The 26,900-nt window shown below is 41.5% G+C and overlaps 1 protein-coding gene across 1 annotated transcript in view; it reads right to left on the reverse strand.

Annotated features, from left to right (window-relative positions):
- Nucleotides 1–26,900, reverse strand: part of RNF123 (ring finger protein 123) — a 2,099,603-nt gene that overhangs the window by 1,750,794 nt on the left and 321,909 nt on the right. The window contains exon 7 of the mRNA XM_086938772.1: nucleotides 10,150–10,235. Within this exon, the coding sequence (XP_086794898.1) occupies nucleotides 10,150–10,235 (86 nt within the window). The remainder of the gene's footprint in view (nucleotides 1–10,149; nucleotides 10,236–26,900) is intronic.

A 26,900-nucleotide genomic window follows, 5' to 3' on the forward strand; every position in this document is an offset into this window, starting at 1 on the left:
CCTGCTAGAGGAGTGCCTTACCTATGCCACAGGCAGTAGTTGTGGATATGGTACACAGGGTTGTGTGCCATGTTGACTCTTGAGTTTTTTCTGCACCAAAACACCCAGTCTGCAATAGCAGTGTGTATGTGCTTGGTAAGGGTTCTCTGCAGGTGGCAAAATACATGCTGTAGCCCTTAGACCCTCTGTGGTCACAATGCCCTTGGTACCAGGGGTACCTTCTACAAGGGACTTATATGTGGGCCAGAGATGTGCCAATTGTGGAAACAAAAGTACAGTTTTGGGAAATAACACAGGCCCTGGGAACCGAATTGGGAGGGACCCTGGGCACACTCGGACAAAGTGCAGATATCAGGCAAAAAGTATTGTGTTACCATGCAAAAAGAGGCACTTTCCCAACACTGTGAAGTAATGGAAGAGTAGTATTGTTTTTTTTCGAGAAGGTTGAAGAGCGTATTTGCCGCTAAATCTGTAATCTGAATTTCCCAGCTGTACCTTCTGCCTTCCGTCTTCACTCAGGTGGGGGAATAACATACTGAGTAGAGACCCGGGTTCTATCTGGGCTGCACTAAAATATGATTTTTTTTTATAGCGTGAAGAGAAGAAGTGCCGTCTTTTCAAATTATATGAAAGCTCTGAATGTGTTTGAATTTGGACAGAGTGAGGTGGCACCTCTCCCAAAGCTTATTTAGAAAAATGGGATTAAAAAATAAATCAATTTATGAAGTGAGTCAGAAAATAGATATTGTACTTTGTGCTCTGCATGCCCGGAATGAAATAGTAGTGGAGAGTAGCATCTGTAAAAAAACAATACAACTGTACAAACAACACTACTGCGCCTACCCCATGATGAGCGTAGAACTAATTTGTTATTTAGGTTGAATTTGCTTGCGTTATTAATTATCACTGGATCCTGGGAAGGATTACCTAGAGAGGAGAGGCTTTGTGATCTTTGTTGGAATTATGTCCAAGATTTAAATCATGTGATATTTGTTTTATCCTCTCCTACACTCATTGAGACATCAATTGCTAAGGCCGCTGTTCATAAAGTACACTATAACGTTGGTAGTGGAGGTTCGGAAAAGTCTCTTTGCACCTCTATCAGAAATAGTTAGCTCAAAAATGTTTACAATTTTTAAACATTTCTCGAATATCTTTTAGATATGTTTGTATGTGGTAATTCTATATCAACTGTATCCAGCTTTGCACTTGTGAGCAAGGGCATTTTTAAAGATCTTGTATTGAATAAATATAAGTACTGTATTAGTATTGCTCGGCAACGTTGAATGTATTACATAAATAGAAGTACAATATTAGTGTGCCACTGTAAAACATATTGGGCCACTTATTTGCAGCATTGTATTAAACTTGTATAGTTTCCTGTATTCTCCAAAAATTGTACTTCGCTGATTTAATTGCGCATTTGCAATTTTTCTGTCCTCATGGCTTTTGTAGAGCAGGGTAGTACGCCGAATGTCTTCCCCCTGAAATGTATATCTTTGTATATTTTACACTGTATGAATTGCCTTTTACAAAACCTTCTTCCGAATCGTAACAAAATATTTGGCTTTGAGACAGACAGATATACACACACACACACCCTCTCCCCCTACATCTCCATTAGATACAAGAGGAAGATTTAATGAGGGGGCATAACACCCACTAAACAGCAGGGAGAAATGGTCCCCAAAAAAAGGAAAAAGAGTGGTGGGGGTCTGCCCAGGCATTGGGCCATACCACCACCCCAGAACATACCCTGCAGTCTTATTGTATCGGTGATGGGTTTAGATTTATACACAGGAAGTGATGGCGCTCTTGCTTGTGCGTGTATGAGATATACCTGTAATTGATGAGTGTACGGTGAAAACAGGTCAGAGGAGAACACACCCAAGTAAAACAACCCCTGCACTTGTGTGGATGTGAGTCCACACGTACAAATTAACAAAATCCTGTGCACACATTTGTATGTAATAGGTTTTGGTGTCCAAACAGAAATTTCCAACACAGTGAACTTGTGCAAATAATGAAGGTTGAGAGCTTGGAAAGTTTCAGAAAAATGGATTTATAACTCCATCCAGATCAGTACAGAGTACATTCTACCAGCCGACACGCGTTTCGTCACAACGTGTTATAATTGTGACTCTTCAGGGCTGTATGTAGTGTAAAAGGACAAAGGGTTTCAGAGAAATTGTGTTTAACAGGCAGGCTACAGGGCGGTCCTAGTATAGATGGGGAGATGTAATATAAACATCTCTTAGCGTTCCTGAGTAAATCAAAAGAAAATAAAGGACCCCTTCATTCCCCATATCCATTCACTTTCCAATGAGCCCATGTACAAGTTAGCGAATGATGGTGAGAATTTGGAGCCCATGGCCACTCCCCTTGTCTGTTTGTACCATTTCTGGTTATACATGAAACAATTGTTATTAAGTATGATTTCCATCATAGAAATGATCATGTTGGTATGGAGCCAATGAGTGGCTGGTCTATTGCGTAGAGATTTTGTGATCACTTCGAGTCCCAAGTCTGGCTTTATAGAGGTGTACAGTGACTACGTCCAAGGTGGCCATGATCATATTGGGTTGCCATTGAACGTCTGCTAGTATCCCCAATATGTGCTTTGTGTCCTGGATGTGAGAAGGTAGGTTTTTTACCATGGGGTTAAGGAAAAGGTCCACATATTGTGGTAGTCTTTCCGTGGGACCACCTATACCTGAGATGATAGGTCTCCCTGGTGGGAATGTAGCCTGTTTGTGCACCTTGGGAAGTGTGTATAGCCACGGGTAGGTTAGTCTAATCACCTTGAGGTTGAGTGCTTCTTCTTCATCTAACAATCCTTGTGTTTGCCAATTGTGGAGATTCTTATTGAACAGTAGTGTTAAAGGGCCCATGGGGTTGCTACTGAGAGGCTCGTAACAGGAGCCGTCTTGTAATTGGCTCATAATCTCATCGTGATAGTCAGATTGGTTCCTGACGATCACGTTTCCCCCTTTATCTGCCTCTTTTATGATGATGTTGTTTTCATTTCCAAGCTTATTCAAAGCCAGTCTTTCACCCCTTGTGAGGTTGTCTCTTATTTGGTATGAGCTGCTGTGGTTTCTGAGTTCGTATTCGTCTAGGTTATCCAATACCTGGTTGTAGAAGGTATCAATAGGATTGCCACCAGAGAGGGAAGGTGTCCATTTAGATCTTGTTTTCAGACCACTAGGGATGGTAGAACTCGGCCAATGTCTAAGTCTTGAAGTAGCATGTCCATGTCTCGTGGAGGATCATCTGTGTCAGTTATTGACAGGAGAAGATGTGTGGCTTTGATCTCATTGATGGTCTGAGTAGTTGAGGAGTTGATGTTGTAAATGCTTATTTCATTATCGGTAACAGTTGGCTTCATAGAAAAGTTTTTCTTTAATTTGAGACCACTAATGAATTCAAATAAATCAATTTTGGATCTGCATAGGTCTCCTGACTCATGGGGATTGAAGCTAAGGCCTTTGCTTAAAAGGGAGACCATGTCCTTGGTTAGTGGAGTGGATGAAAGGTTAACCACTTGTACTTCTTCTCTGTCCGTTATTGTTTCTTTTCGTCTCCTGATCTCAGCTTCTTTTTGTATTGATCATTTTCCAGCTCGTTTCCCTCTCCAGGTTTTTTGTCTCCTGTAGCCAGTCGTTGTTCGGTTCGGTTTTCCCTTCTGATTGTCTGTACTTCCCGTAAAAAATTGGATGTTGTAGCTTTGGGATTTGACTGGCCTTGGTTTTCTGATTCGCTGTCACTTGTAAGTAGTGTGTTGAGAGACGAACTGGATGAGGCATACGCTGCCTCCCCTTTGTCGTTTCTGTAGATTTTGAGAGGGTTTTGGACCACTCAGTCGTATTTACGGGCGAATGTGAATACTCTGCCTTCCTTGTAGTCAGCCTCGTCCCGCTTCAATTGTCTTGTTTTCCTTTCTTTTATGTCATTCTGAAATACAGGACTGATGTTGTCCTCCACTAATCATTTCTATTGTCTATCCTTTTATTCTACTTTACTGTCTTAGAGGGCTTCCACTCCCTCGCACTCATAATTTCCCGTGTTGTATATACTAATCCACTCTACACCACGTTGCATGCTTGTTAGTTAAGGCAGCATCTTGACCTCCCCGCACTCATCCCCGCATTAGACTTCCATTTGGGTCATTCCAAGAGTTTATTTGCTCTCACCATCATTTGTCCTTTTTATAGGTCTGTGCTGTTACTCATGTGAGAGTAATCTCACCTTATTAGGAGACTTCACCCGTCCTAGTTCCATGGTTAATTGGCACGATCCCGTACTCACTTCCGGGTTGCCATTTGATCCAAGAACACATTGGAAGTTCCCATTCTAGTGTGCATACACTTCCGTCCTATATAGACTTCTGCTTTTCAGTTCATCCTTAGCCGGATACAACAGAACAAGCCACGAGACGTGCTGCATACAAGCACAGCTCATGCACTTTAAGGGACAGACCCGTCCTTTATTTTCTTTTGATTTACACAGAGACGCTAAGAGATGTTTATGGTACATCTTCCGATCTATACTAGGACCGTCCTGTACCCTGCCTGTTAAACACAATTTCTCTGATACCCTGCAGTCTTACTGCCCCACCCAAGGCGCCCTAAACTCACTAGGGAAAAACTAGGGACCCAGTCGAATTCAGGGTGGTAGAGCTTGCATGTATCCCGGAAGGGTTGTTTCCCTGCATAGCCCTGTAAGAACCAACCTTTGACTAAAATCATGCTTTGCCTCAACATTTGCCTCAACATTTCTGCAAAGGACAGTGCCACAATCTGTGGGGATGCACTAAATTGATACCGCCCTGTGTTCCCAAACATTACGGGATTAAAAGGGTCCCCGCTCCCCTTGTGAGCCTGATCGATTACCTGAGACACAAAGAGACCAAACTAGAGACTATGTGAAGAGCACAATAACCTCATATGGTCACAGTTTTCATCCTTTCCTATCAAAGGTGATGGAGCCACCCAAACAAGAGGGGTACAGGGGTGTGGAATTTAATAAAATATCTACTTGTCCATGGGGCAGGTTGCTTCATAAATCTACTTGTCCTGTAACAAAATCCACTTGCCCCTTTGGTGCCATGTAGTGCAGCAACAAATTATGGCAGCAATCTCATTATATAAGAGCTCTGATAAAGCCTCTCTCATTGTGCCAGGGCTCATACCGTAGTAGTGTTTTAATACTTGCAATCCCCTTGTGTTGCCTCATTTCCGCTGATCTATATACTGGGGCTGAAGGTAGTGGTAAGCAATAGTTCCAGGGTTAGAATGCCCTATTGAGTCTGTGCAAACTTACTAACTTGCATTTTTAAGGGATTTCAACAACTCTTCTCTAATCTTTTCCCATACTGAGAAATGTTGGAAATTTACTTCTGACAATGGCAGACGTTAACCTTCTTCCAGAGTTGGGAAAAAGGTGGTTGGAGGGAAAGTGAACTTGAAAACACTCAGATTTTCCCATGAGCAAATCTACACATGCATATTTGCTCAAGCTAAAATGCAGTTCACAAATATTTTCTAGGAGTACTATTTCTTGTCCTACTTCTGTAAATTATGGGAATTCACAAAAGCCATATAGCTGCACTTGATGCAAGTACATATACCATGGGTGCACCTATGAGTCTTTCTTTAATAATTGAGCCCCTAATTTGGTCTGGCGTTGACCGTGACCTTTTGCGTTTATTAAAATTCGGTCTCTCTCTCTGTATTGGCTGGCTTCACTGTGAGTGACAGCATTCTGCTTTTCACAAGGAGAATATCAGCACACAAAGTAGTTTTGTTCAGTGCAAGTAACTACTAAGGCAGTATGTGTTTTTTGAGATCAAAAAACAATTTTTGCTTTTGCCAATGTTTGTTATAATGGTGAGAGCCAGCAGCTCCCACAACAATAAGGTTATACACAAACCATGCGAAAACAAGTCACACATTGATAAAACTAAAAAGCTGACCACCAATTTAAGACCTACTGGCTTTGCCAAAGCTGGTTTATTTTTGTTTTCCATAATCTTATTGAAACTGGGTACACTGATTTTTCATTATGAATATTTTAGGCTAATACTAGCAGGCATCAGCACATGTTTCTGAATGATGCTGCAAAGAAATAGTCCTTGAAATTTTATAGTAGTTTAGCAAACAAAATGTTTTTCTGCTTTAATTTGTTTATGAACATTTCATTTTAAAAGCAAAGAATCATCAATCTTGCTTTCAAGCATCTGCAAATATTTGCATCAAATCAGACAGCATTCTGGGAGCACTATACATAGCCTCATATTGCTAAACTTTGAAAATGTGTGTACACATTTTTATAATAGAACCACTGTCAGTTGTGCAGTCGGAGCTTACAACATTTACTTATAGTGCTCACCCTAATAATTAAGGCTTTCAAGTAATGAACCATAAATACAAGTTTGAATAGCATATATGGGCAAAAATATTATCTTAACTGCAGACAGTGCCCTTCCCTGATCCATAATGTGTTACTGCAAAGTCACAGCCAAAGGGTTTATGCTACAGCTGGTTGGGCCTACTTGCCCCAAGGAAAAAAACACATGAAAACTTGCCCTGACCCCAAACAATATGTCCTGCGGGGTACCACTATTAACACGGAAATGGTGACGAGCAGTTACAGGCTTCTCAAAGAGGTAAGTATGTGGAAACAACAGGCTCAGAACTCAAAGATCCAGAAGCACAATAGTGTGATTGCCCAGCCCAATGCTTTGCGTTAGTAGAGAAAAGTACTTTATTACACTACAAAACACAATATTACACAGAGCAAAAGACAATCGGATACCCGCTAGGCGGGTGTGAGGCCAATACAGCCATCTGTCCTTAACTAACTTTACCCATCCCCCTCAGACCTGGTCATGTATTTTACGAGGGCCTTGGGGCACAGTAACAAGTGCAGTGCAGCACTTCAACCCTTGCCATCTATGAGTCTCCGGTCAGGCTATACTAATAATTCACTGCATCACCAGCCTCTGGGTAGCAGAAGGTCTCAGGTCGGCTTCACAGTCTGTGCTCGGTGGAGGTTTAAGGCTGTCTTCGAAACTCGGTCTTGGACTTGAGTGATGCTCTTCACAGCAGGGTCATCTCCAGGTTGGAGCACCAAGGACAGAGATGTACAAAGAGGTGTGAGCAGTCTCCATCAGACAATCACATCCATACCCCGCAGTTATCAGGAATAGACATGAAAAGCTGACCCTCCTCAAAATACCCTTTGCACCCTGACAACAGGAATTGTAGTCCCACCCATAACTACTGCCACCCACCAAATCCCAGTCTCCAAAAAGACTAATCAGCAGCCTTTCAGCATCAATGGATCTAATAGAATATCTAAGGGGAAGCCTGTCTCTGCTTTCCCCATGTCAGTACGGGTCCCTCCATCCAGTCACAGGTATATCAGCAATACACTTCGATGGTCTGGGAAAACAACCTCACCACCATCTTGTACTCAGGACAGAGTATCCAAAATGGAACTGGCAGGCCTGTGCCTCTCTGGTTCACTCATCTCAACATATGTGTGGTGATTCATGAGCATGCTACACACTGTATACTTCATGCGAGTGGGATATCACGCTAAGATACAGGGTTTGTCGTGAGCAGCTGGAATTTACCCGAGTGGGCCATTAGCTCTCACCTCCCTGACACTGGTAAAAATGCCTGGTCACAATAAGATTGCTACATAACAGAGTATGCTTACACACCACAGGCATGAACTTGTGACAAGGACATCAGTCCACTGCCACTATTAAGTGCCCAGGTCCAGGTGCAGATTTATGTTGCAAGGCAGGCTGAGGCCTTTGCGCCATATTAGGGTGAGACTTGGGGCTAAAATTCTAAATTCAAAATCTGGAATACCAGATACACACTGTTGGTCGTGCATGGCCGGGGATAAGATTGTACACCATACCAGTCGTATTCCTAAACCAGCCCCCACAGACACAATAGGGGTACCGTTTATCAGGGGAAGTGTGGGAATGCTGAGTGGTAGGAATTTTGTGGGCCCCTAGAGATTCAGAAAATTCCCCTCACCTAAATGCAAGGTAAATGCATGATTTTAGACAAAGTGTGAGGTTTGCAGGGTATTATGGGTAAGATAATGTAGTACGATCCATGCAATTCATACTGCCCTGGACTTCACTGGTTGTTTTTTTTTTTCAGAAATGTGTGGATTTCGAACATTTTACATAGAGACGGCCAGCCCAGGCCCAAATGCCGGTGCTACCAATATTACCAAAATAAGTCATTTTCCATGGCAAAATGTTATGTCCCCACTTTGCATTTGTGGCCCTTACTGTTTATATCAGAAGTATGGGAACACAAAATAAGTGTAACATTTGTAATTGCCAACTGAATTTATCCCCATTTTTGCCTGCCAAATCTAAGCCAGTGCACAAGAAAGAACATATTTTGAGAAACGCCCTCAGTTTCACAAAACAGTATGGGTAACCTCAAGTTCAGAGATGTACAAATAACCACTATCCCGAAACTCTGTATCTTGGGTACATTTAAAGAATGCACAGATTTCCTTCATATCCTCTTTTCATTTATTAGAATTTAACATATGAATTGAAGCATAGTCAGTGCACAATGAAAATCATAAGCTACAGCTCAGTTGTTGGCTCTGGGTATTGCATGTTTTTGGACACCGAATAAATGCTTTATATCGCTGCGACCAAATAGTCTGACAGGCTTAGTGGTAATATTACTTTTCTGAATCTGCCAGCAGGTTAAAAAATTTAAGATGAACACGTTTCTTCATTTCAACATTAGTTTTTTGGGGCAAATCTTGAGCAACCTACACACATGACCCCGTGCTGAATAGGGAAAGGGAACTCTGTTTACAATGCAGAAATATATTGATTTACAGGTTTAAAAAAAACACATGCTTTCTTCCATAGTACTTTATCCCATTTAAAAAAACAATTGCAAAACTTTGGATATTTGCTTTGTTCCTTCCGTTGGAATAGACACACCCTGGATAGCTTTTGAAACCCCGACAAGTGGGGAAAATAGGATACAAATTTGGCCTCTATGCCTATTGTAGAATACCGTTTTGAAGGCTTAAGAGCAAACTGCCCCAAACATTAAAAAAAAAGGGCTCAGCAATGGGCAAGAAAATCTCAGCACCTATGGAGTTAAGGGTGCAATGTATATGTTAAATTAAACTTTCTGAATTGCTTATTTCTGGACAGCAACCAACGGACGTGAAGGAAATTAGCCAGATACTGGACATGTTTCAGGCCCCAGCTTTCAGAATGAGAGGTGTGACATCCTATGTACTACATGACAATGAGGCCTAGGGTGCCGTTTGTTACTGGACTAGTATTCACTTGTTATCTAATCCACACAACTACGTAGTAGCTCTGGATGTTTCTTTAATCAGAAGTAACTCTTGCTAGCAGAAAGTCGGGTGACCCCTGATCTAAATCAATAGTATTTATGACATTACAAAAAAAATATATATATTTAAGGCCCGAACCAGATGCCACCTCAGGTTTTGCTCTCTGAACATTTGATCCGTAGAGCTACCAACTACTCTCTGAACCTGCAATATTTGCCTAATGTTAGCGATAGATCTAACGTATTAACAACCCGAGATAATAGAACCTTAATAGCTAATTTTATTACCCTGCCGTGCAGGATTATATGACTTATTATGTAGATGAAAAGGAAAGGAAAAGTGAAAAGAAAAGTAATTTAAAAAAAAGAAAGTTGTGTTACACATTTTGAAAATGAAAGTAGGTAAAGTCAAATTGTAAACCCGTATTATTTAAATACCTGTAACTCCTATGACTTTTGTCACTGCTCGGCTATTGTACTGCAAAAAGCACAAGCAGCGCCCTTTTAAAAATAATTATGTAGGGAGATACCTTCCTCTGAGCTCTTATGGACCAATGGATGAAGGAGGAGGAGGGGGAGGGAGAGGGAGAGATAGGTTTATAAGGGCTCACTAGCCTTGCTTGCTCAATGCAGTTTAGGCCACAGATTATGCACTACCACTTTAAAAAATCACCGACCATCACACCAATTTATCCTATAATTCCCTTAGGATCAGGGCACAACCTTAACAAAAAAGATTGTAAATGTATGTCGGAAAACTGTGTGAGAAGGTGGAAATTACCTCCTGATTGAATCTGCAGTTCACGGTACACCATCCGATTTGCATGAGTCCCTGGGAGGAGATGAGAACCTCATAAAGCCATTTTCCTGATGGAAAAATAAAAGGAATTAGTTGCAGAAACAGACACATTTTTAGTGACACTTGATACAAACACCAATGTAACATACAAGAATAGCAAATTGACTAGAAGATGTCCAAACATAACTCGTAGTTTGAAGGAGATCCATGGTTACAAGAATATAAATCAGCACAACCATGTGAATTGTCTCTGTCCAGGAATAATAGTTTGTCCTTACATAATTTAAAATAATATAGACAAGAGTGACATTAAAGGGAGACTTTTGTACTCCAGACCGTTTTTGTCTCAATGTTGTCTTTCCAAAATTAAAAAACAAATGTGCATAACATTTTGCAGAATAAATTAGTTTAGTATTTGTCAACATGTTTTTCATTCCTGTCTTATTCATAATTTTGAAATAAAACGTTTCTGGATCTGTGGTATTAAACCCTGAGAAGTATGGGAATTTCTCATAAAATGTTTTTGAGCTGCCTTTTGGAGGTGTTGGACAATGTTCCCATTGATTACAAGTAAAAACATTTCTAGGATTCGCAGATATATGCAAATAGTGGTCACCATAATGATTAAAGCAATACATTTGTTCATAATCTGATGAACCTTCTAAATAACCATGTTCTGTAAATTTTGCTGACATTTCTAAATCTGACATCATGTTATTAATAGTTTCAAAGTCCCAATCATCAGTGCTCGGTGAGACAAAGTCACTTAAAGAAACCTTGAACTGGTGTGAATTCTTCAAGAGTTCAACCGGGCCATAGATGTCGTAATCAGTAGCGTCATATGCTACACCACCAGGTATAGGAATGGCTGTGATGTTTACTGATGATAGTTCTCTTTTTTCAATGTGAGAAGATTTGTGAGGCTATAGAACCAAGTTGATTTTCTGACTTGCTGTGTCCATTGTACTGTATTTTCCATCAATCATTCTTCCCAAGCTTAAAACCAAAATGAGCCAGAGCAGGAGGAAAAGTACACCTAACACAATCCACAATTCAATCCATGGTGAAATCAGATATGTTTCTCCAAGTTGATGAAAGAGTTCTGTTATTTTTTCTTTGAAAGTTTTGTTTGCTGGCTTTTCTTCATGTTCACTGGGATCTTCAGAAAAGTCATCAAAATTGATAAAATAGCCAGAGGCAGTTCTGTCAATTGTTGGAATTGCATCATGATTGTTATTAATCTTTGTAGTTGCTTCTTCCTTTGTCATGTTAGTTTAGTTAGAGGCTACATCATTGTAGACAGGTGTTTCTTGACGAACTGTTGGAATTTGGGTTTCAAGAGGCACTAATTCCATGGCTTTGTTGCATAGTCCTTCTTTATTCACTGCAGGTTTATCAAATGTGATTAGTCTCTCAGTTTGAACCTCTTTAATTGTAGCAAGGTTTGGTCGTCTGCTACATCTTGGGAGTCCACTGGACCTACTACTTATTATTGGCCACATGGTTGTGGTTTTACCAGGTCGATTGATGCAACTCTGTTCTCCTTTTTATCAGCAAGGGGCGGTAGTACTTCTGATCTTGTTCCGTGGATTGCTAAGACAGGTACTGCTTTTCTGTAAGAAGACCCAAATTCCTTCTTCACCGCGATCTTTTCTCTGACCAGATCCCCAATCTTTGGAATCCAGACAGGTCTTGCTGGGACAGGTGGGTTTTCTTCAGTGGCCGTTGGCTTTTGCTTTGTGTTATTTAGACTTCTCCTTGTTTCATTTAAGTCCTGTAAAACAGCCAAACGATCGTTGATATTAAAGGTTTTTTGTTCCACCACTGAAGTCTGACCACCGAGGTCTTTGATCAACATTCTAGTGCTAAACAAAAGTTCATACGGAGTGATTCCACCCAGAGAATGTCTTCGCAGATTATTAAGACTACGTTGGACACTTATTAGATGTTTGACCCACCCTTCACCCAAACCCTCGCTGTTCTAGATTGCTTTATGTCACGTTTTTTTCTCTCAACTACCGCATTACCCTCAGGATGGAAGGGACTAGAATACCGCAATGCAACGCCCAAGCTGGCCATGGTCTCGTTGTAAGCTCGAGAGCTAAACGCAGGACCCTGGTCAGAATGTAGCGTGCCAATTGCGTATGTGCCGATAAAGACTCGCAGATCTTTATTAACAGTTCTGGCATCAGTTGTTGGACCGCATTTGTCTGTAGGGATGCCTGCGGGTAGATAGCCTAATGCGGTCTAACAGAGGTATCTGTATCTGGCTGGCTACTCTGATCAGGTGTCTGGGGCGGTTCATTACTGCGATCTCTGTTGCAGTCTGGGCAGTTACTTGCAAATTCGTAGCTGTCCAAGCTCATTCCTGGCCACCAGTACACTTTGTCTAATTCTCGTATTGAATCTATGATCTTTTGATGTCTTAGACCCTCTCCCATGTGTGCTTCTTGAATCAAGAAAACTCTCTGCTTCCTGTTTGGAATTACTCTGTCCCCCACTCCAGGGATTCGAGCAAAAGGAACAGAGTTTGCATCAATTATGTATGTATTCGTGAGTGGGTAGTGTAAAGGTAACGCCGCATAGTTGCCTTAACAGCGTTTCACCATCTATTCTTTTCCTAGCACGCTTTATTGTAGCTACGGAAGCCGTGTGTACAGCTGCCTTTGCGGCTTCATCAGCCAATGAATTCCCTGCAACGTGAACTCCATCACGCTGATGACTCAGTGTATGTATCACGTGAGTCTTTTGTAGTTCTTTCTGCAAAATAACTACTTGTTCCCAAAGCATTTTATGCTTAATTGTGCTACCTTTCGCATCTTTAAAACCGTTTTGAACCCAGTTCTGCAAGTATTCATTGTAAGACTGGACGCAGTAATACGAAGCGCACACTATTAGTGTGGGGAATTCGCGATCAGTATTTTCAAGCGCCATCTTGAATGCTTGGAGTTCAGTTCGCTGAGCTGTACAGTCTCCGAGTGATTGAGTTTTAGTGACCATAGGTCTGAATTTACCTTCGTGCCAGCGACCTTCAACAATCTCGCACGCAGCACTATAAGCTTGTTTACCCCCAACTGCGGGCTGTGCTGATCCGTCTGTATATATTATACAGCCGTAATGTTCGAGAGGCAGAATTTCGGTTGGCAGAGGACATTCATACTCGCATTGGAGAAATTCTTGTATTTTCAAGTTAGGATCAAATTGGTAAATTACGTCTGATGCAGCAAGAGAATTAACCCATTGTATCCATCTCGGATGTAAAGCTTTAGCATTTGGAATGCTTGCTCTTGTCACTGCCTCTAGGGTAGGTACAGGTGTAACGATTATTATACGTTTACCCTATGCGAGGGCTCTTTCTTTTGCTACAGCAGTTTGAACCGCTGTCAGAATTTTCTCAGTAGAAGTGAATTTTATTTCAGCTTGTGTGTACAAGTGTGATTTGTAAGCTATTGGCACCGTTTCCTTTTCATTATAGGTCAGGTATGTGAATCCGCATCTTCCTGGGATGACTCGGATTACAAGGTTGCGTACGTTTACGCGTGTTTGCAGCTTTGTTTTAGCGAACATGTCTGTACTGAACGTAAAATTTCTGTGTGTTTCTGTGTCCAATTAGTTGGTATGAAATCAGGTTTAATTAATTCGTAGAGGTGTTTAACCCTCTCTGCGTAGTTCAGAACGTACGTTCTTCCAAAATTCAAGAAACCTAGAATTGATTATATTTTTTCAGCGTTTTTGGAGCTTGGAGCAGCACACATTTCTCTAAGAAATTGGCTGCCAGGCTTTTGCCTTCACTTGATAACTCCTATCCGAGAAATAGGACAGTGAGGTGGGCAATTCGCAATTTTTTAAAGTTTAATTTGTACTCTTCTGATGCGAACCCAAGTACAATGGTGTTCACTCTTTCCAAGTGCCTGTCCAAATCATCGTCTGTTAGATAGATGTCATCGACATAAGATAATGCCTCATCATCATACATTTGTAGTAACTCTGTTACTCTCGCTGAAAATAACCCTGGGCTATTCTTGAATCCCTGGGGGAGACGGCAAAATTGCCTCTGGGCCCCCATACTGGAGAAAGTGGTCAAATACCTGCTTTCTGGTGCAATGTTTTGACAGAAGAAACCATTTGAAATATCTAGGGTTGTTTTATATTTTTTGAGTACGATGTTATTCATTAGTGCTGCACTGTGTGAATTTTATACTGCAAATGTTTTGCAACAGGTGTTTAAGTGTCTGTAGTCCAATACTAGACGATATGAATTGTCTGGTTTGGAGACAGGAAACAAAGGATTGTTCATTTGTTAGGTGCAAGTTTCAATCACCCCCTGGTATTCAAGTTGATCTAAGATCTCCCCGACTTGTTTTTTAGCTTCTTGCTTAACAGGATACTGCCTTTGTGCAGTAGGTTGATTTTGTAACTGGATTTTATGGGGAGGGGATTCCTCATCCCATCCTACATGATTTTTATATAATGCAGGGGCTTGGGCCACTGCCCATTTTCTAGCATATGTGTATTTTTTATGAATTGGAATGTGATTTGAGAAGGCAGGCATAATCATTTCTTCGCCATGTGGGCACTCCCTAACAAATTCTGGTGGCCAGTCTTTCTCAGCTAGAAGGATATATTAGCCTTTAGATAGCTTCTCCCAAAAGAGACCTCTTATTTTCCAAGTTTTGTCCCCTTCTATACGTAATGTTATTTCATATAATTTATGGGGTACACTAACTCTGGTGTCTGCAGTTTCCACCTGAATTTACTCATTTGTGTCCACTGTCTCCAGGAGATTCATCAGGATCTTGTGAGCTATGGTCACTTCTGCTGCACGGTCTAGCATTGTCTGGGCCCATTCTCCGTTCTTGAGTTGTGTCCTCAGGATCCTCGGCATGTTTTATCTTTATGCTAGCTACCTTCTTTTTACAAAATTGTGATTTTTCACTTTGATGAGCAGGTTTCTTGTCTTTCGACTTGACGCGCTCTTCTTTATGTTCTGACCGTCCTCTTCTTTCCGATTTCGTGGAGGAAGTCAAATTATCCCTATTTCTGAGGTTATATCTCTTTTCAGAGGGTTCCCTTCGGGGAGACTTGTCTCTGTTGAGGAGATCTTCCTCTAGGTTGAGAATATATTTCTCTAGGAAAAGTATGTTTATTACTCTCCCACTTCTTTTTTGGAGTAGTGAGATTATTCTTAATAAAAGTTTTTTCAGGATTTTCTGTTAGTTGTGGTTTTAGTGGTTTCCCACCCAAACTATCTCTACCTAATTCTTCATAGCACTTTTCAATTATTCTGGCAAGTTCAAAAGGTTGGTCTGCTATATCTGTTTCTTTTAACTTTTGGTGGATCGCCACAGATGTAAATGTAAATGTATTTGAGCTTATATAGCGCAAAGCTACCCACAAAGGGTTTCCCGGCGCATGCTTAGGGAACCCGTCCTGGTATTCCCCTGTGAGATAACCCCAGCAGGGTATCCACAAGGTGAAAGCCAGGCATCCCGCCGCGAGGGGCCGTTGTGGAGATTAAGCAAGCTATTGCCCAGAGTCGCAGAGTGTGAACCCGTGAGTCGAGAAGGCACCGGAGCGAGAATTATCGAGTCCGTGGAATTTTTGAGCCCAAGACCCGCCGAGGCGGGGAATTGAACCCTGGTCCAGGGCCGATCTCAGCTTCTGGGTCTGCCGCCTCTAACCCCTGAGCCACACTTCTCCACCATGCTGCTTCTCCTCTTATGTTGGCTAGTAGTATAGCCGAGACTTGCTTAAAGTCTTTCATTAATTTCATACCTAGATTTAAAGCAGGCTCTGGACCGTATTCATTTTGAATCTGTCTTAGTACGTCTGGTATAACCGCCATAGACGGGACACCATGTGTTTTTGTGTAGATTGAAGCAAAGACTGTTCCCCAAGTGTCACAGTCTTCCACATGTGGTGCGATCCCCATTGGTAAACAGATTGTCAGAATTCTGTGTTTTTCATGAGGTGTACTATCAGGGAATACTGCCTCTATGGAGTAATTTTTTTAGCCAACCAGAATGGAATTTGTTCCCGTTTTGCGGGTAATTTACCAATGACTGATTGTATAGTCTGTGGTGTAATTGTGTTTGTATTCCCCTGGTGAGGGGTGTGCTGTGGAATTTTTATAGCAGGTTTGACTGTTAAAGTCCGCGTGACATATTGGACCAATTGTCTATGTATTTTAATTAATTGTTTTAGCTGAGCTAACAGTTCTCTGTCTGACATTTCTTCAATGTCAGGATGTGGTGTATAACTGACTAGAATCGGCCATGTAGCTCCTGGTCTACCTAGTGGACCGAGCCTGGTAATGTAATTTTGATGTTTTAGGGCACCATTAAACCAGTGCTGATGCTCCTGGTAAGTTAGTGGAATTTCAACGTCCTCGAAAGGAACATATTCCGTTGGAGGTTCCTCTGCTCTGTAGTAGTGGAACTCGTGTGTCACTGGATTTGCTGCTGGAAAAGTTATCCATGAATAGAATACCTCTGTCTGCCGATATTTATGGGCCTCTATCACAAATATAACTTTACCACCTCTCAATGATACTCCATTTTCTATAAGTTTTATGGTTTTCCTTATATTTGCCGGGATGAATATAGCATCCGGGTCATTTTGTTGGAGAGCTGTGTCATTTAAGACGGCTTGAGCTGCTATCCTAGCTCTCTCCCTTTCGTCGTCACTCTCCGTCATTTTACTGACTGAAAGTTTGCAGAGCAAGTTTCAAGGAAACAAAGATTAGGTGCACAATATTTTGGAACACTGTATTCTTCAACGTTGACTAAACCAAAAACTAATACATAGGATTCTCCTCCTACTATGTTTTGGCGGATATTAACCATTCACCCACTCCAGACGTCTATTGGAGTTTTTACGGGAAAAGGGATCTGTGTGAAAAGCACCACTGAGTTACTCTTGTATCTAGCGTTAAATTATCGCCTTACCAAACGTTGGGCGCCATGTAGTGTAGTTCCTATATTCCCAATAGGCTCTGCGCATTGGAATAACATAAACGATAGTTTAGACGTAGGACTGAAGTTGACTAGGTCTCTATTGAATATGTTAGACTTAATTTGTGAATGCCAGCTAGCTCAGAGGTCACTAGAAACTTTCTCGAATACACAAGAAGGGATTCGTTTCTGACAACCATAAAACAGGACAACTTTGTTCCCCAAGAATAAGGAATGTATCTCCAGAGTCGCGGAAACAATAGATGGCTATTTCACTCAGTCAATTGTGCATGCTTAGTTTCACCAGAAGTGCAGAGAAATAGAGAGACTGGCGTTTTCAATAAAAAAGGTTATTTATTGATCAGTCTTCTTTCTCATGCAAGAGAAGTGAATTGCTACAATCGCAATACTTGTCATAAAGTAAAGTGCGTACAGTAAAAAGAGTATTATGAAATAATACTGTAAAAGCATTTATATGGTTTCTAAGCCATAAGATACTTAAAATGGATAAAATACATACAATGATAAAAGATGACTAAATGTACTCAACTGGTGCTTCTAAGATACGCCTACCCCGGTGTACCTAACCTAAGCCTAGTACATGGGAAGGAGTAAGTGAGATGTAGTTTGAGTAAATTTGTTTCTGCCAAGAATCTATCCAAGAATTCTCTAACGGTCTAATCAGCTCCGTACCTTGTTTATAGAATGTCGGAGGTCTTGTATCTCTCTCTCAGGACTCGATCTCCCAGTAACCCGCAAGGGTAGCCGGGAAACACCAGAGCTGGATTTCTCGGCAAGAGAAAAGACAGTGTCTCTCTCAGTGCGTCAGCTGGAGGGTCGGCTTCCTTCGGCACTCGCTACAGCAGGGCGTCTGGCAAGTAGTTAGTCGATCTGCTCCAAACCACCGTGTGTTTTGCTAGGGCAGATGCTGGTATATTTATACCTGGAAGGTGTGGAGTTTGACGTAAGGTTGGACATAATATGCACTTGCAGTTCTTTTAGGACTCCAGGAGTTCTAGGACAAATCAATACAGAAGGAGGGGAAAGTCCCGGACTGCTGGAGGTTTGGTCTCTCCAAGAACTCGTTGTGATTTCTAGGAATCTGTGGAAGTAGCCATGCCGTATTTGTACTGCATTGGCTATGTCTAAATATGGTTATGATTCTTATGCCTGTATAAGGATATGATGAGTTATACCTATATAAGGGCATGATTCAGGAAACTTACACTAGAGCCCTAGATTCGTCCACAACACTATAGCTAACAACAAGGGGCTCCTCTCCGAGAGGGCACTATGTTGCACAGGGGTCCCTCCTGTTGGGCTAATGACACAAGGCTATTCTTTCTTCACTCTAATGGTCTGTTCTCTGTGGGAGGTTTAGTGACTGGAGGGACTCTAGTCTGGGAAGTACTCGAGCATGGATCCTATACATGGGTGCCAACCCTCACCCCCGTTCACCCACCCCGCAATACTTCCCATTCTCAGCCCCCGGCTCTGAACTGCTCTCCTGGTTCCACTCTTCTCTGCTGCCGGCACCCTGGGCCCTCCATCTGCAAAGTGCATGAACTCAATGCCGACTCTGACAGCCCTGCCCCGGGACGGAGGCAACCCAGCAGACGCCTGGAGACCTGCCTGACCTGTAGTAAGGGGGCATCACTCTGCTTCACTGGGCAGACCAACACCAGAGGAGGGGTAGCGAAGTGTAACTAATCACCCACACTGTCCCCCCCCCACCCCCTCCAGGTGGCGCTGGATAGAGAAAAAAAACAAGCATACACAAAAAAGTGCGGCAATCACTGTGTAGGGGGTGGGGTGCATGAAACCCGCGATGTTAAAATGAAAGCAGGCTTGTAGTTCTCCAAATTAAAATAATGAAACCTGCGATGTTAAAATGAAAGTGGGCTTTTAGTAATAAGGCGCGCAGCCTCCAAATTAAAATAATAAAACCCGCAACGGTGAAAATGAAATCGGGCGTGTAGTTAAGCCCGCAAGTGGTGTGCATGCGCTATAAGGACAAAAAAACAAGCATACAAAAAAAAAGTGCGTCAAGCTAATACTAAACCTTCTGTGCCACGCCGCGGTAAGAGATCCAATCCCGCTGGGCGTGGCTAAAAGGAGACAGGGTGGCAACAAGCAGTGATTGACATGCCTTCTGTGCAATCATTGCACTGCCTTTGGCATCATTTGTGACACCAAACGACGCGCACAAATCAAAACTGAAGGTGGAGCTGAGACGAGGCTTCTGGAATCGTATTGATTCCAAGAAGCCTCGTATGATGAGAGCAGCGCATGCGCTTTCTACGTCAGACTGAGACCTAATAAACGGATTGATACAATATGTGAGAATACTTAGTATTTTAAGAGAACACATAAAAACGTAGGCATTTTAGCCCATTTCGGAGCTACAAAAAAAAAAAACAGTTTGGGCTGGACTGTTCGTTTCCATGAGGCACAGGGTCAAGACTGATTTGCATATGGCCATGTCTGAACTGGGGTGGCTTGGTGAGCAAAATAACGATGGATTAAACCCAGATCTGTGACTGGGGGTGAATGTTTTGCCTTTGTGCAACATTCAGTTCATCATCTTGTGTGTTTTGCCATTTCGGAGCTACATCACAATCGATTATCAAATCTTGAGTAAATGTGCTGGAGACATACTCCCGCAACCCTAAGAACAGAGTCATGAGAATAGCTGGCTGAATAAGGGTATCGGGCTAGGTTCAGAAGGCAAGCTAGGTTTCGCTTCCGAACGGTGCCACAGACACATCAAAGATCAAAGCTACATGCATGGTTCTAAACTACATACCTGAAGACCATTACACAATAATTGTTTGCAATAACTGCAAATCATCATTAATATAACTTGTTCTTCCCTAGGCTACACTGATATTAGTATGTTAAAAGAAAATACATTCAAAGACGACTGCTGCGGAATCATGCACAACTAGCATGACAATTTGTGAATGTATGTTCTTATGTTTGAATAACACATGTTGAAAGGCCATCACAAATGTGCGCCACTTGCAGTTATCTTTAAATGTATTTTATTATTTTTAAGAAAATATGTTAAAAGGTAGCAACCAAGGATCCAAAGTACCCACCTTCTAGTGCGTTTTCTTAAAGTCTAAGAAAATGGACTTCAAAATGCATGCAAAGCATGTGTGCATGCACATGCCCAGGCAGTCGTCTTGAAATCGGTTAGAAAACCATTAGAAGATGGCTCGCCTCCACCAATATAGAAGTGGGCAGAACTCACACAAGAGGACTGGCAGGAGGACAAGTAGGCGCTAAGGGAGAACTTTTTCATAAAAGAAGGAGGTGGGAGCAGGGAAAAAACGTAAAGGGAGAGAAAAAGTCCATCTGATGCACTGCAATGCAAGGTCTGACATTAAGGAGTGCAAGCCACATGCTACCCAATCAAAACAGAGAGACTAAAACAATCCTAGGCAGGACAAGCTGAGAAACAGAACAAACAGGAGGAAAGACACTGAACCGGGAGCAAGGAAGAGAGACAGACAAGAAAGCCATTCAAGCATGAGAAACGAGCATACACAAAGTCTTCTCTATATATTGTTCATAACCGGTTTAAGAGAGATCTGCAGCGAGACAAACAGTAGATGAGAAATAAGACCGACAAATCAAATGTCTGCTCAAGAAGACCTGTAGCAACAATGAGGATCAATTAAAATAATGGTTGCGCTCAGAGCAGAGAAACCTACTAAACGATTTTAAAGTTCTAAATTCTAATCCAAATTATTGCAGAGAAAACTCACCCATTTAATGACATACTTGTAGAACATTAAGATGTTAAAAGTATTAGGCAAATCCTTAGTGCCATTCTGAACCACATTCAAACTAGTTTCTTTGCACCTTCTTTCCCTGTACTCTATTAACTTACAAACCTTTAGATATTATCACAAGACCATACATATGTCAACCTTACATCCCTATACAGTCTACATCGACCCATTACTGGGTACGATTCCTTAGACGCATCAGAACAGTCCAACTCTGAAGTGGTCATTGGCCGTGACCCTTAGAACCCACATTCTACAATAAACTAGAGTTTAGCAAGCACCATACTTTACTAAACACCACAATTTAGTGAGAACTACACCCCATTAGACACTACATTCTACAATGTATTACAATTTACAAGATACTGTGCTATGTTAAACACTACACTTTGTAAAACAATTAACTAAATTTGACCTTTTCTGGGGAGTTTTCTCTCTGACCCCATATCAGCCAGAACCTAACTTCAATTAATCCCGGATCATAAATAGTGTCAGATATAGCAGAAACTAACGCAATCCTCATTCTTTCTTCCAAGTGTGACTGTTTAGAATGAGTGAATTCACCGAGTTTCTGCTTGTTATGAACTACTATGTACAGGTTCTATCCTATGTGGACATTGTTACTGTTCTATTTAGTATGAGTGCCTAATAGAAATTAATATAGAGGCATCTCCATCTGCATATTATTATTAATAAAATATATACCTGGCTCAATAATTATTGATAGTAGTTTCACATTATGTTTGTGATGAGACTTGTGCCATTGTAATTGGTAAGATTATAAAGGAAGGCTATTTCTTGGGTTGTCATTGCTGTTCAGACCGCCGGGGATGCCTGGTCTCACCCTGGAGATACCCATTAAGGGACCATCTCTCAGGGAAGCCAGGAAGGGTTTCGCAGCGGTCGAAGCGCCTTGGGACCCTCCGGGTAAGTAGTGCGCTATATAAATGCCTATACATACATACATACATTAATGACTCATATTTAAAATGTGTTGATTGAAAGTTATCAAAATGAAAAATAATGTTTTTATACCAATTTTGAGTGTTTGATATAAATAAGGAAAAAGAGTTTTTAATTGTTCATTTGTACCACATGCAATGGCAGGTTCAGTAGCACATGTTGCAGTACCGTTGAGACAGCTGAACCTGAAAGGAGTCCGGCTTCATTGCCCTCCATTCAAAAAAGAAAGATATGAGCTGGACCTTGGCAGAAAACCAATTATATCATTAACCTGACTTTGATAGTAAGAAGTTACGAATTGTGCTCTTAAATGTACGAGAAACAATCAACCTAACATCACAGTAGGGGAAAATATTTAACTCGCTGCATGACAGATCTTCAATTTCTATATGGTCAGGCATTGAGAACAAGCGCAATATCACGCTAAACAGTCGCATGTTTTTGCTCAACATAAGAGGCTGTGGCTACTGGCAAAGCAGAATAATATTCAGAAATGCATACATCCTATCTCCGGTATGTTATGTCCCTGGCTGGTTTGAGGAAACTGCCAAATCCATTCTATGTCCATACCTATTCATACAGCTATACTATGGAAACGCAGTGGTGGCCATGCAACACAAAAGAACAGCTACTACTAACAGACATTTAGTGAAGACCTTTGGACTGAAAGCATTACTCCTTCAGGGTACCCCACCCCCTCCCCTCCGGCATCATAGCAAATCCAAGTTGGTGCTGCCAGGATGCCAACGGGTGGGTGAGGGGGGGCACTCTGAAGGGGTAATGCTTTTGACTCTACACAAATTTCAGTTCCTGTCAGTCTGCTAGATGTATCATGATCTGACAGTATCGATCAATGGGGCCAAGGGCTGTTATAAATTCTACATGCTACATCAATGCTGTGACTACCTATAAAGTTGTCTCCTTTGAAGTATGAGGTTCTTCTACAGCTGTTTAGTGTCCTGAGGTGCAGAAGAGGTCACAGGATTCCACCCAAGATCCCTAACGATGCAAATAATGGTAGCACACCAAAGCTTATGGTGAGAGTTTGGTTGTCATAAACAAGTTGTTCATAAATGCAGTGGTTTCTTTATAAGCATTTATTAGTATTGATTTTGTGAACCCAGAACAAGGCAGCATTAAAAAGATCACACAGCCAATGCACACGTATTTCATCCAAATAACTTTTCCAAGGCTTTAAAGGAATTATTCGGATTTATAATTCATATAAGAATTCGTATATGGTAAATCAATATTAATTTAATTAAAAAAAACATTTTAAAAAACCACTTGATTTATATTCTGTTATTATGACCAATGAGCGCCAATGCCCCCAAGTGGATGACAAGTAGTACTTAAAACAGAGAAGAAGCCGCCATAGAAACTTAACCATACAATGGGTTGAATGACCTTCTCATGTTATCAATGTTACATTTCTTCAAGGTCTTTTCGCTGTAGTTCCACGGCTGGGCCTAGAAATATTAATTGGCATGTATCCTGTTCGCAATGTTTCATATTATTGTGCACATCGCTTGATAACCACAGCACAGAAGATGATCAAAGTTTTCTTACAAATAGGTTAGTGTTATAAGCATTTAAGTGACATATAAACCTCTGACTGGTCTGAAACTTGATACTTTTGAACATGCAACGATGAGACTGCATTTTCTTTCTCATTTGTTATGCAAGAATTCTGTATAATAACACTTTGGTTTTGAGGGCGAGCCAGGGATTTTCCTGAACATTTTCAGCTAGGGATACTGTCAGATTTCTTTAGGATTTTGGTTTTCATTTAGGACTTAGAATATTTCTGACTTCTGACTACTTAGCATGTGAGCCTTATTGCCATTTATTCTATATCGCTTGATACTGCAATCAGGTATTGAATGGCCCCAGTTACTTGTTTGGTACTCAGCTACTCTAATGTTTGGCCTGATGTTGGGTAAAGTGCTTTTAGAGCACGACCAATCCCAGAGAAGAGCCACCGAAGATACATTTTGGGTGATCTGAATTTTTGGGGTGTCCTGAATTTTGGGGTATAGGATCCTGCTCCCACATACATGAAGGGTGAGACCCGCTCTCTATTCTAAATATATTAGGGATATGCTTCTTCATGTTGCATTGTTCATATGCATACAAGGGAAAGCGATAAATATCACACGTGTGAAACACCTTGTATGTATTTCTGAGCTTGCTTCTACTTTTCTGCCTACTGTGGATATCAGTATTTATCTTTCTGATACTTAACATTAAATAGCCTTGCAGTGTCTGCTCCTCACATGAGCTATATAGTCTTGGCACGCAGAGGTGACTGAATGGCGACCATGCATGGCTCATATGTGTTTTGGGTTTCCAGAAAAAGTGAGAAGCGAGCGCTGGGTGATCTGTAATGATAGTGAAACATTTTCTGGATAGAAACACAAAAATATTCGCAGGCCCACACTACATCCAGACTCTCCATCTCTGGCTAAGAATAAGCACATTCTGTGTTCGACAGCCTTCGACTGGAATTGGCCACAACATTTCTCAGAGCATTCGGTTGACCATTATGTTGAGCAAGGATTGACCACAGCCCACGGGGCTTGCATCGACTGATCTATGTAGGTAATTTGGGGTCAAAATAGGCCATCTCGGTTACATTTTAAATCACATGTTTCATTCTTTTGAAGCTTTCAGCAGACCACTGGAAAGGGACATCTTGTTTTGTCAAGTTTCTCAATGGTGCATTCACAGTAGCAAGTCACAAATGTACCTTGAGTAATAACTAAGAATGACTGCAGCATGACGACATCTAATGGGGGGCAGCTAGCTGACAATGCTCAAACTTTATCAGAGTCAGGAGTAATCCCCTCCAATCACAGAGTAGGTGCCCAAATAATTTGATTTTGTCTTGTGAAACTCACACTTTGCTACACTTATAGTGAGAACTCCATCAGCAATTAAAAATAACTGGCACACTTAAGTTTTGTCATGGTCCATTTACGTTGTCCCAAATACCAGTATGCCATCACTTTAGTTAAAAGCATGTGTGATAGGTTGAATTAATTGACGTACAACATTCTGAAATATTGCTGCAGCTGACGACACTCCAAAACTCTACCTTTAGTATCTGAACAAACCCATGTGAGTCAAAAAAGTACTTATGTACCAGCGGTTTTCTTTCAACTCGAGTTGATAGTATCCCTTGTTCAAGCAAAGACTGAGAGGGTGAGGAGGAGAGAGCCGTCCAATTTCAGGAGAGGTGGCAAAACTGAGTAGGCATGCACTGGATTGGGCGCCTTGAAGAACGGGAATCGGCATTTGCACAGATATGGTTTTGTGTCTCATTGTCGCTCTAAATGATCATTGACTCTGCAACTGTTTAGAAGCAGCCAAAGTGCATGCTTTGGTGCTTGAAGGGTTGAGGTCTGGCACAGGAGACAGACTATTGGACTTTTAGACAGGCATGATTTTAATCGACGCACAGCTGTCTTTGATAAAGGTTATGGTGCTACTATTGACCTTTATTGTAATCTAGGGGCAATGTCCACAATAATTATGTTCTTTCGTGTGGTGGTTTGCCTTTATCTTTTTTTTTTCATTGCAAGTGGCCAAACCTACTTGTGCCTGTCGTTACTTGGCCGATATCATGAGCGCACATCCATCTTCTTCACTGGCGATCGATAATAACGTTGCCAAGCCTTTCTAGGATGAACTTCACAAAGATCGACTTTGTCGTAACTGATGTTGCTTTTTGGCTTTGTGGGCGTGACGAGAATGCTTTTGGAACCTTCTGACGTTCATTTTATCTTCTTGCTGTGACGTAGTTAGCTTCTCTTTCGCTTTGCAAACGGTTATGAAGTGGTTTTCTTTACCAACACCTATGTCCTGTAGCTGGACATTTGCCTTCATGGGGAAATAAAAACCCACAATGGAAGCACAGCTTTTTCTCCTTTGGAGACATCAACTTGCATGCATTTAATGCATTTACCCTATACTTTCGTTTTCTTTTCACGACTAAAGCAGATTCATTTTTCACTGCTCCAGCTTCCATATAAGCGGCTTCTCAGTCTACTTTTTCTTCGGCTCTTCCAGCCATCAATACTTTCTCTAAGCTGAGGAGCGTCTCTCTAAACAAGCGTCTTCTGAAAGAGTATGAAAAACAGCCATCAATTACTCTGAGACGTATGGCTTCGCCATCAATAAATTCACAAAACTTGCAGTGTTTAATAAGCACATCAAGTCTTTAAAAAAACTCATCCATTGTTTGATCAGCTTGCTGTCTCGTTTCATTAAAAATGCACCTTTCATAGTCCACATTCGGCATCAGATTGAACATGGCATCCAAGCTTCCTTGCTTTAATGGTATGATACTGCATCAGCTTGTGAATTTTCTTTATCACTTCTTTCATTCCATCATAAGCAAGATTCTTTAAGTACTTAAGTATTTTCTCATTGTCTGCTTTTTCCAGTGCGTCTATGAAATCATTAAATGTTTCGACCCATGCAGTTCACCTGGCGCCAATATTTTGCTTCTTGGCCATGTCGAATGGCAGTGGTAGTTTCAGGAATGCAGCTGCACCATACTTCGTATTCCTTTCTGCAGCCATTGAAACACTGGATACTACTAGCTGCTGTGCATGCATCAGTGGCTTTACCGAGCCTGCTCCTCACACTCGATTAGTGTTCGTATGGCACTTCCCTCGCTCTTGCTGGGAAATACATTTGCACTTTCATAATGTCTTTAGCATTTGATTTGCTTATCATGGATACTGGCTCTGTGTTATACTGTGGTGCAATCTCTCTTCTTTTGGCATTACCAGGGATTTCTGGATTTTCAAAGGCGCTCCTCCTTAAGGCCTTCAATTTCTTCGAGGGTTGTATATGGGCTGGATCTCATGCACCAACTGCTTCTCATCGACTTAGGCACATGTGGCACGCATAAGCATTTGCTATAGCGTTGCAAACTCTCAGGGAGAGTAGTCTCCTACTTGTCACCAGTTGTAGCATCCTCACCAGCCCCAGGAGTATGCAAAGGACTACG

This window comes from Lissotriton vulgaris, chromosome 9 (assembly GCF_964263255.1).
Source record: "Lissotriton vulgaris chromosome 9, aLisVul1.2, whole genome shotgun sequence".
Lineage (NCBI taxonomy): Eukaryota > Metazoa > Chordata > Amphibia > Caudata > Salamandridae > Lissotriton > Lissotriton vulgaris.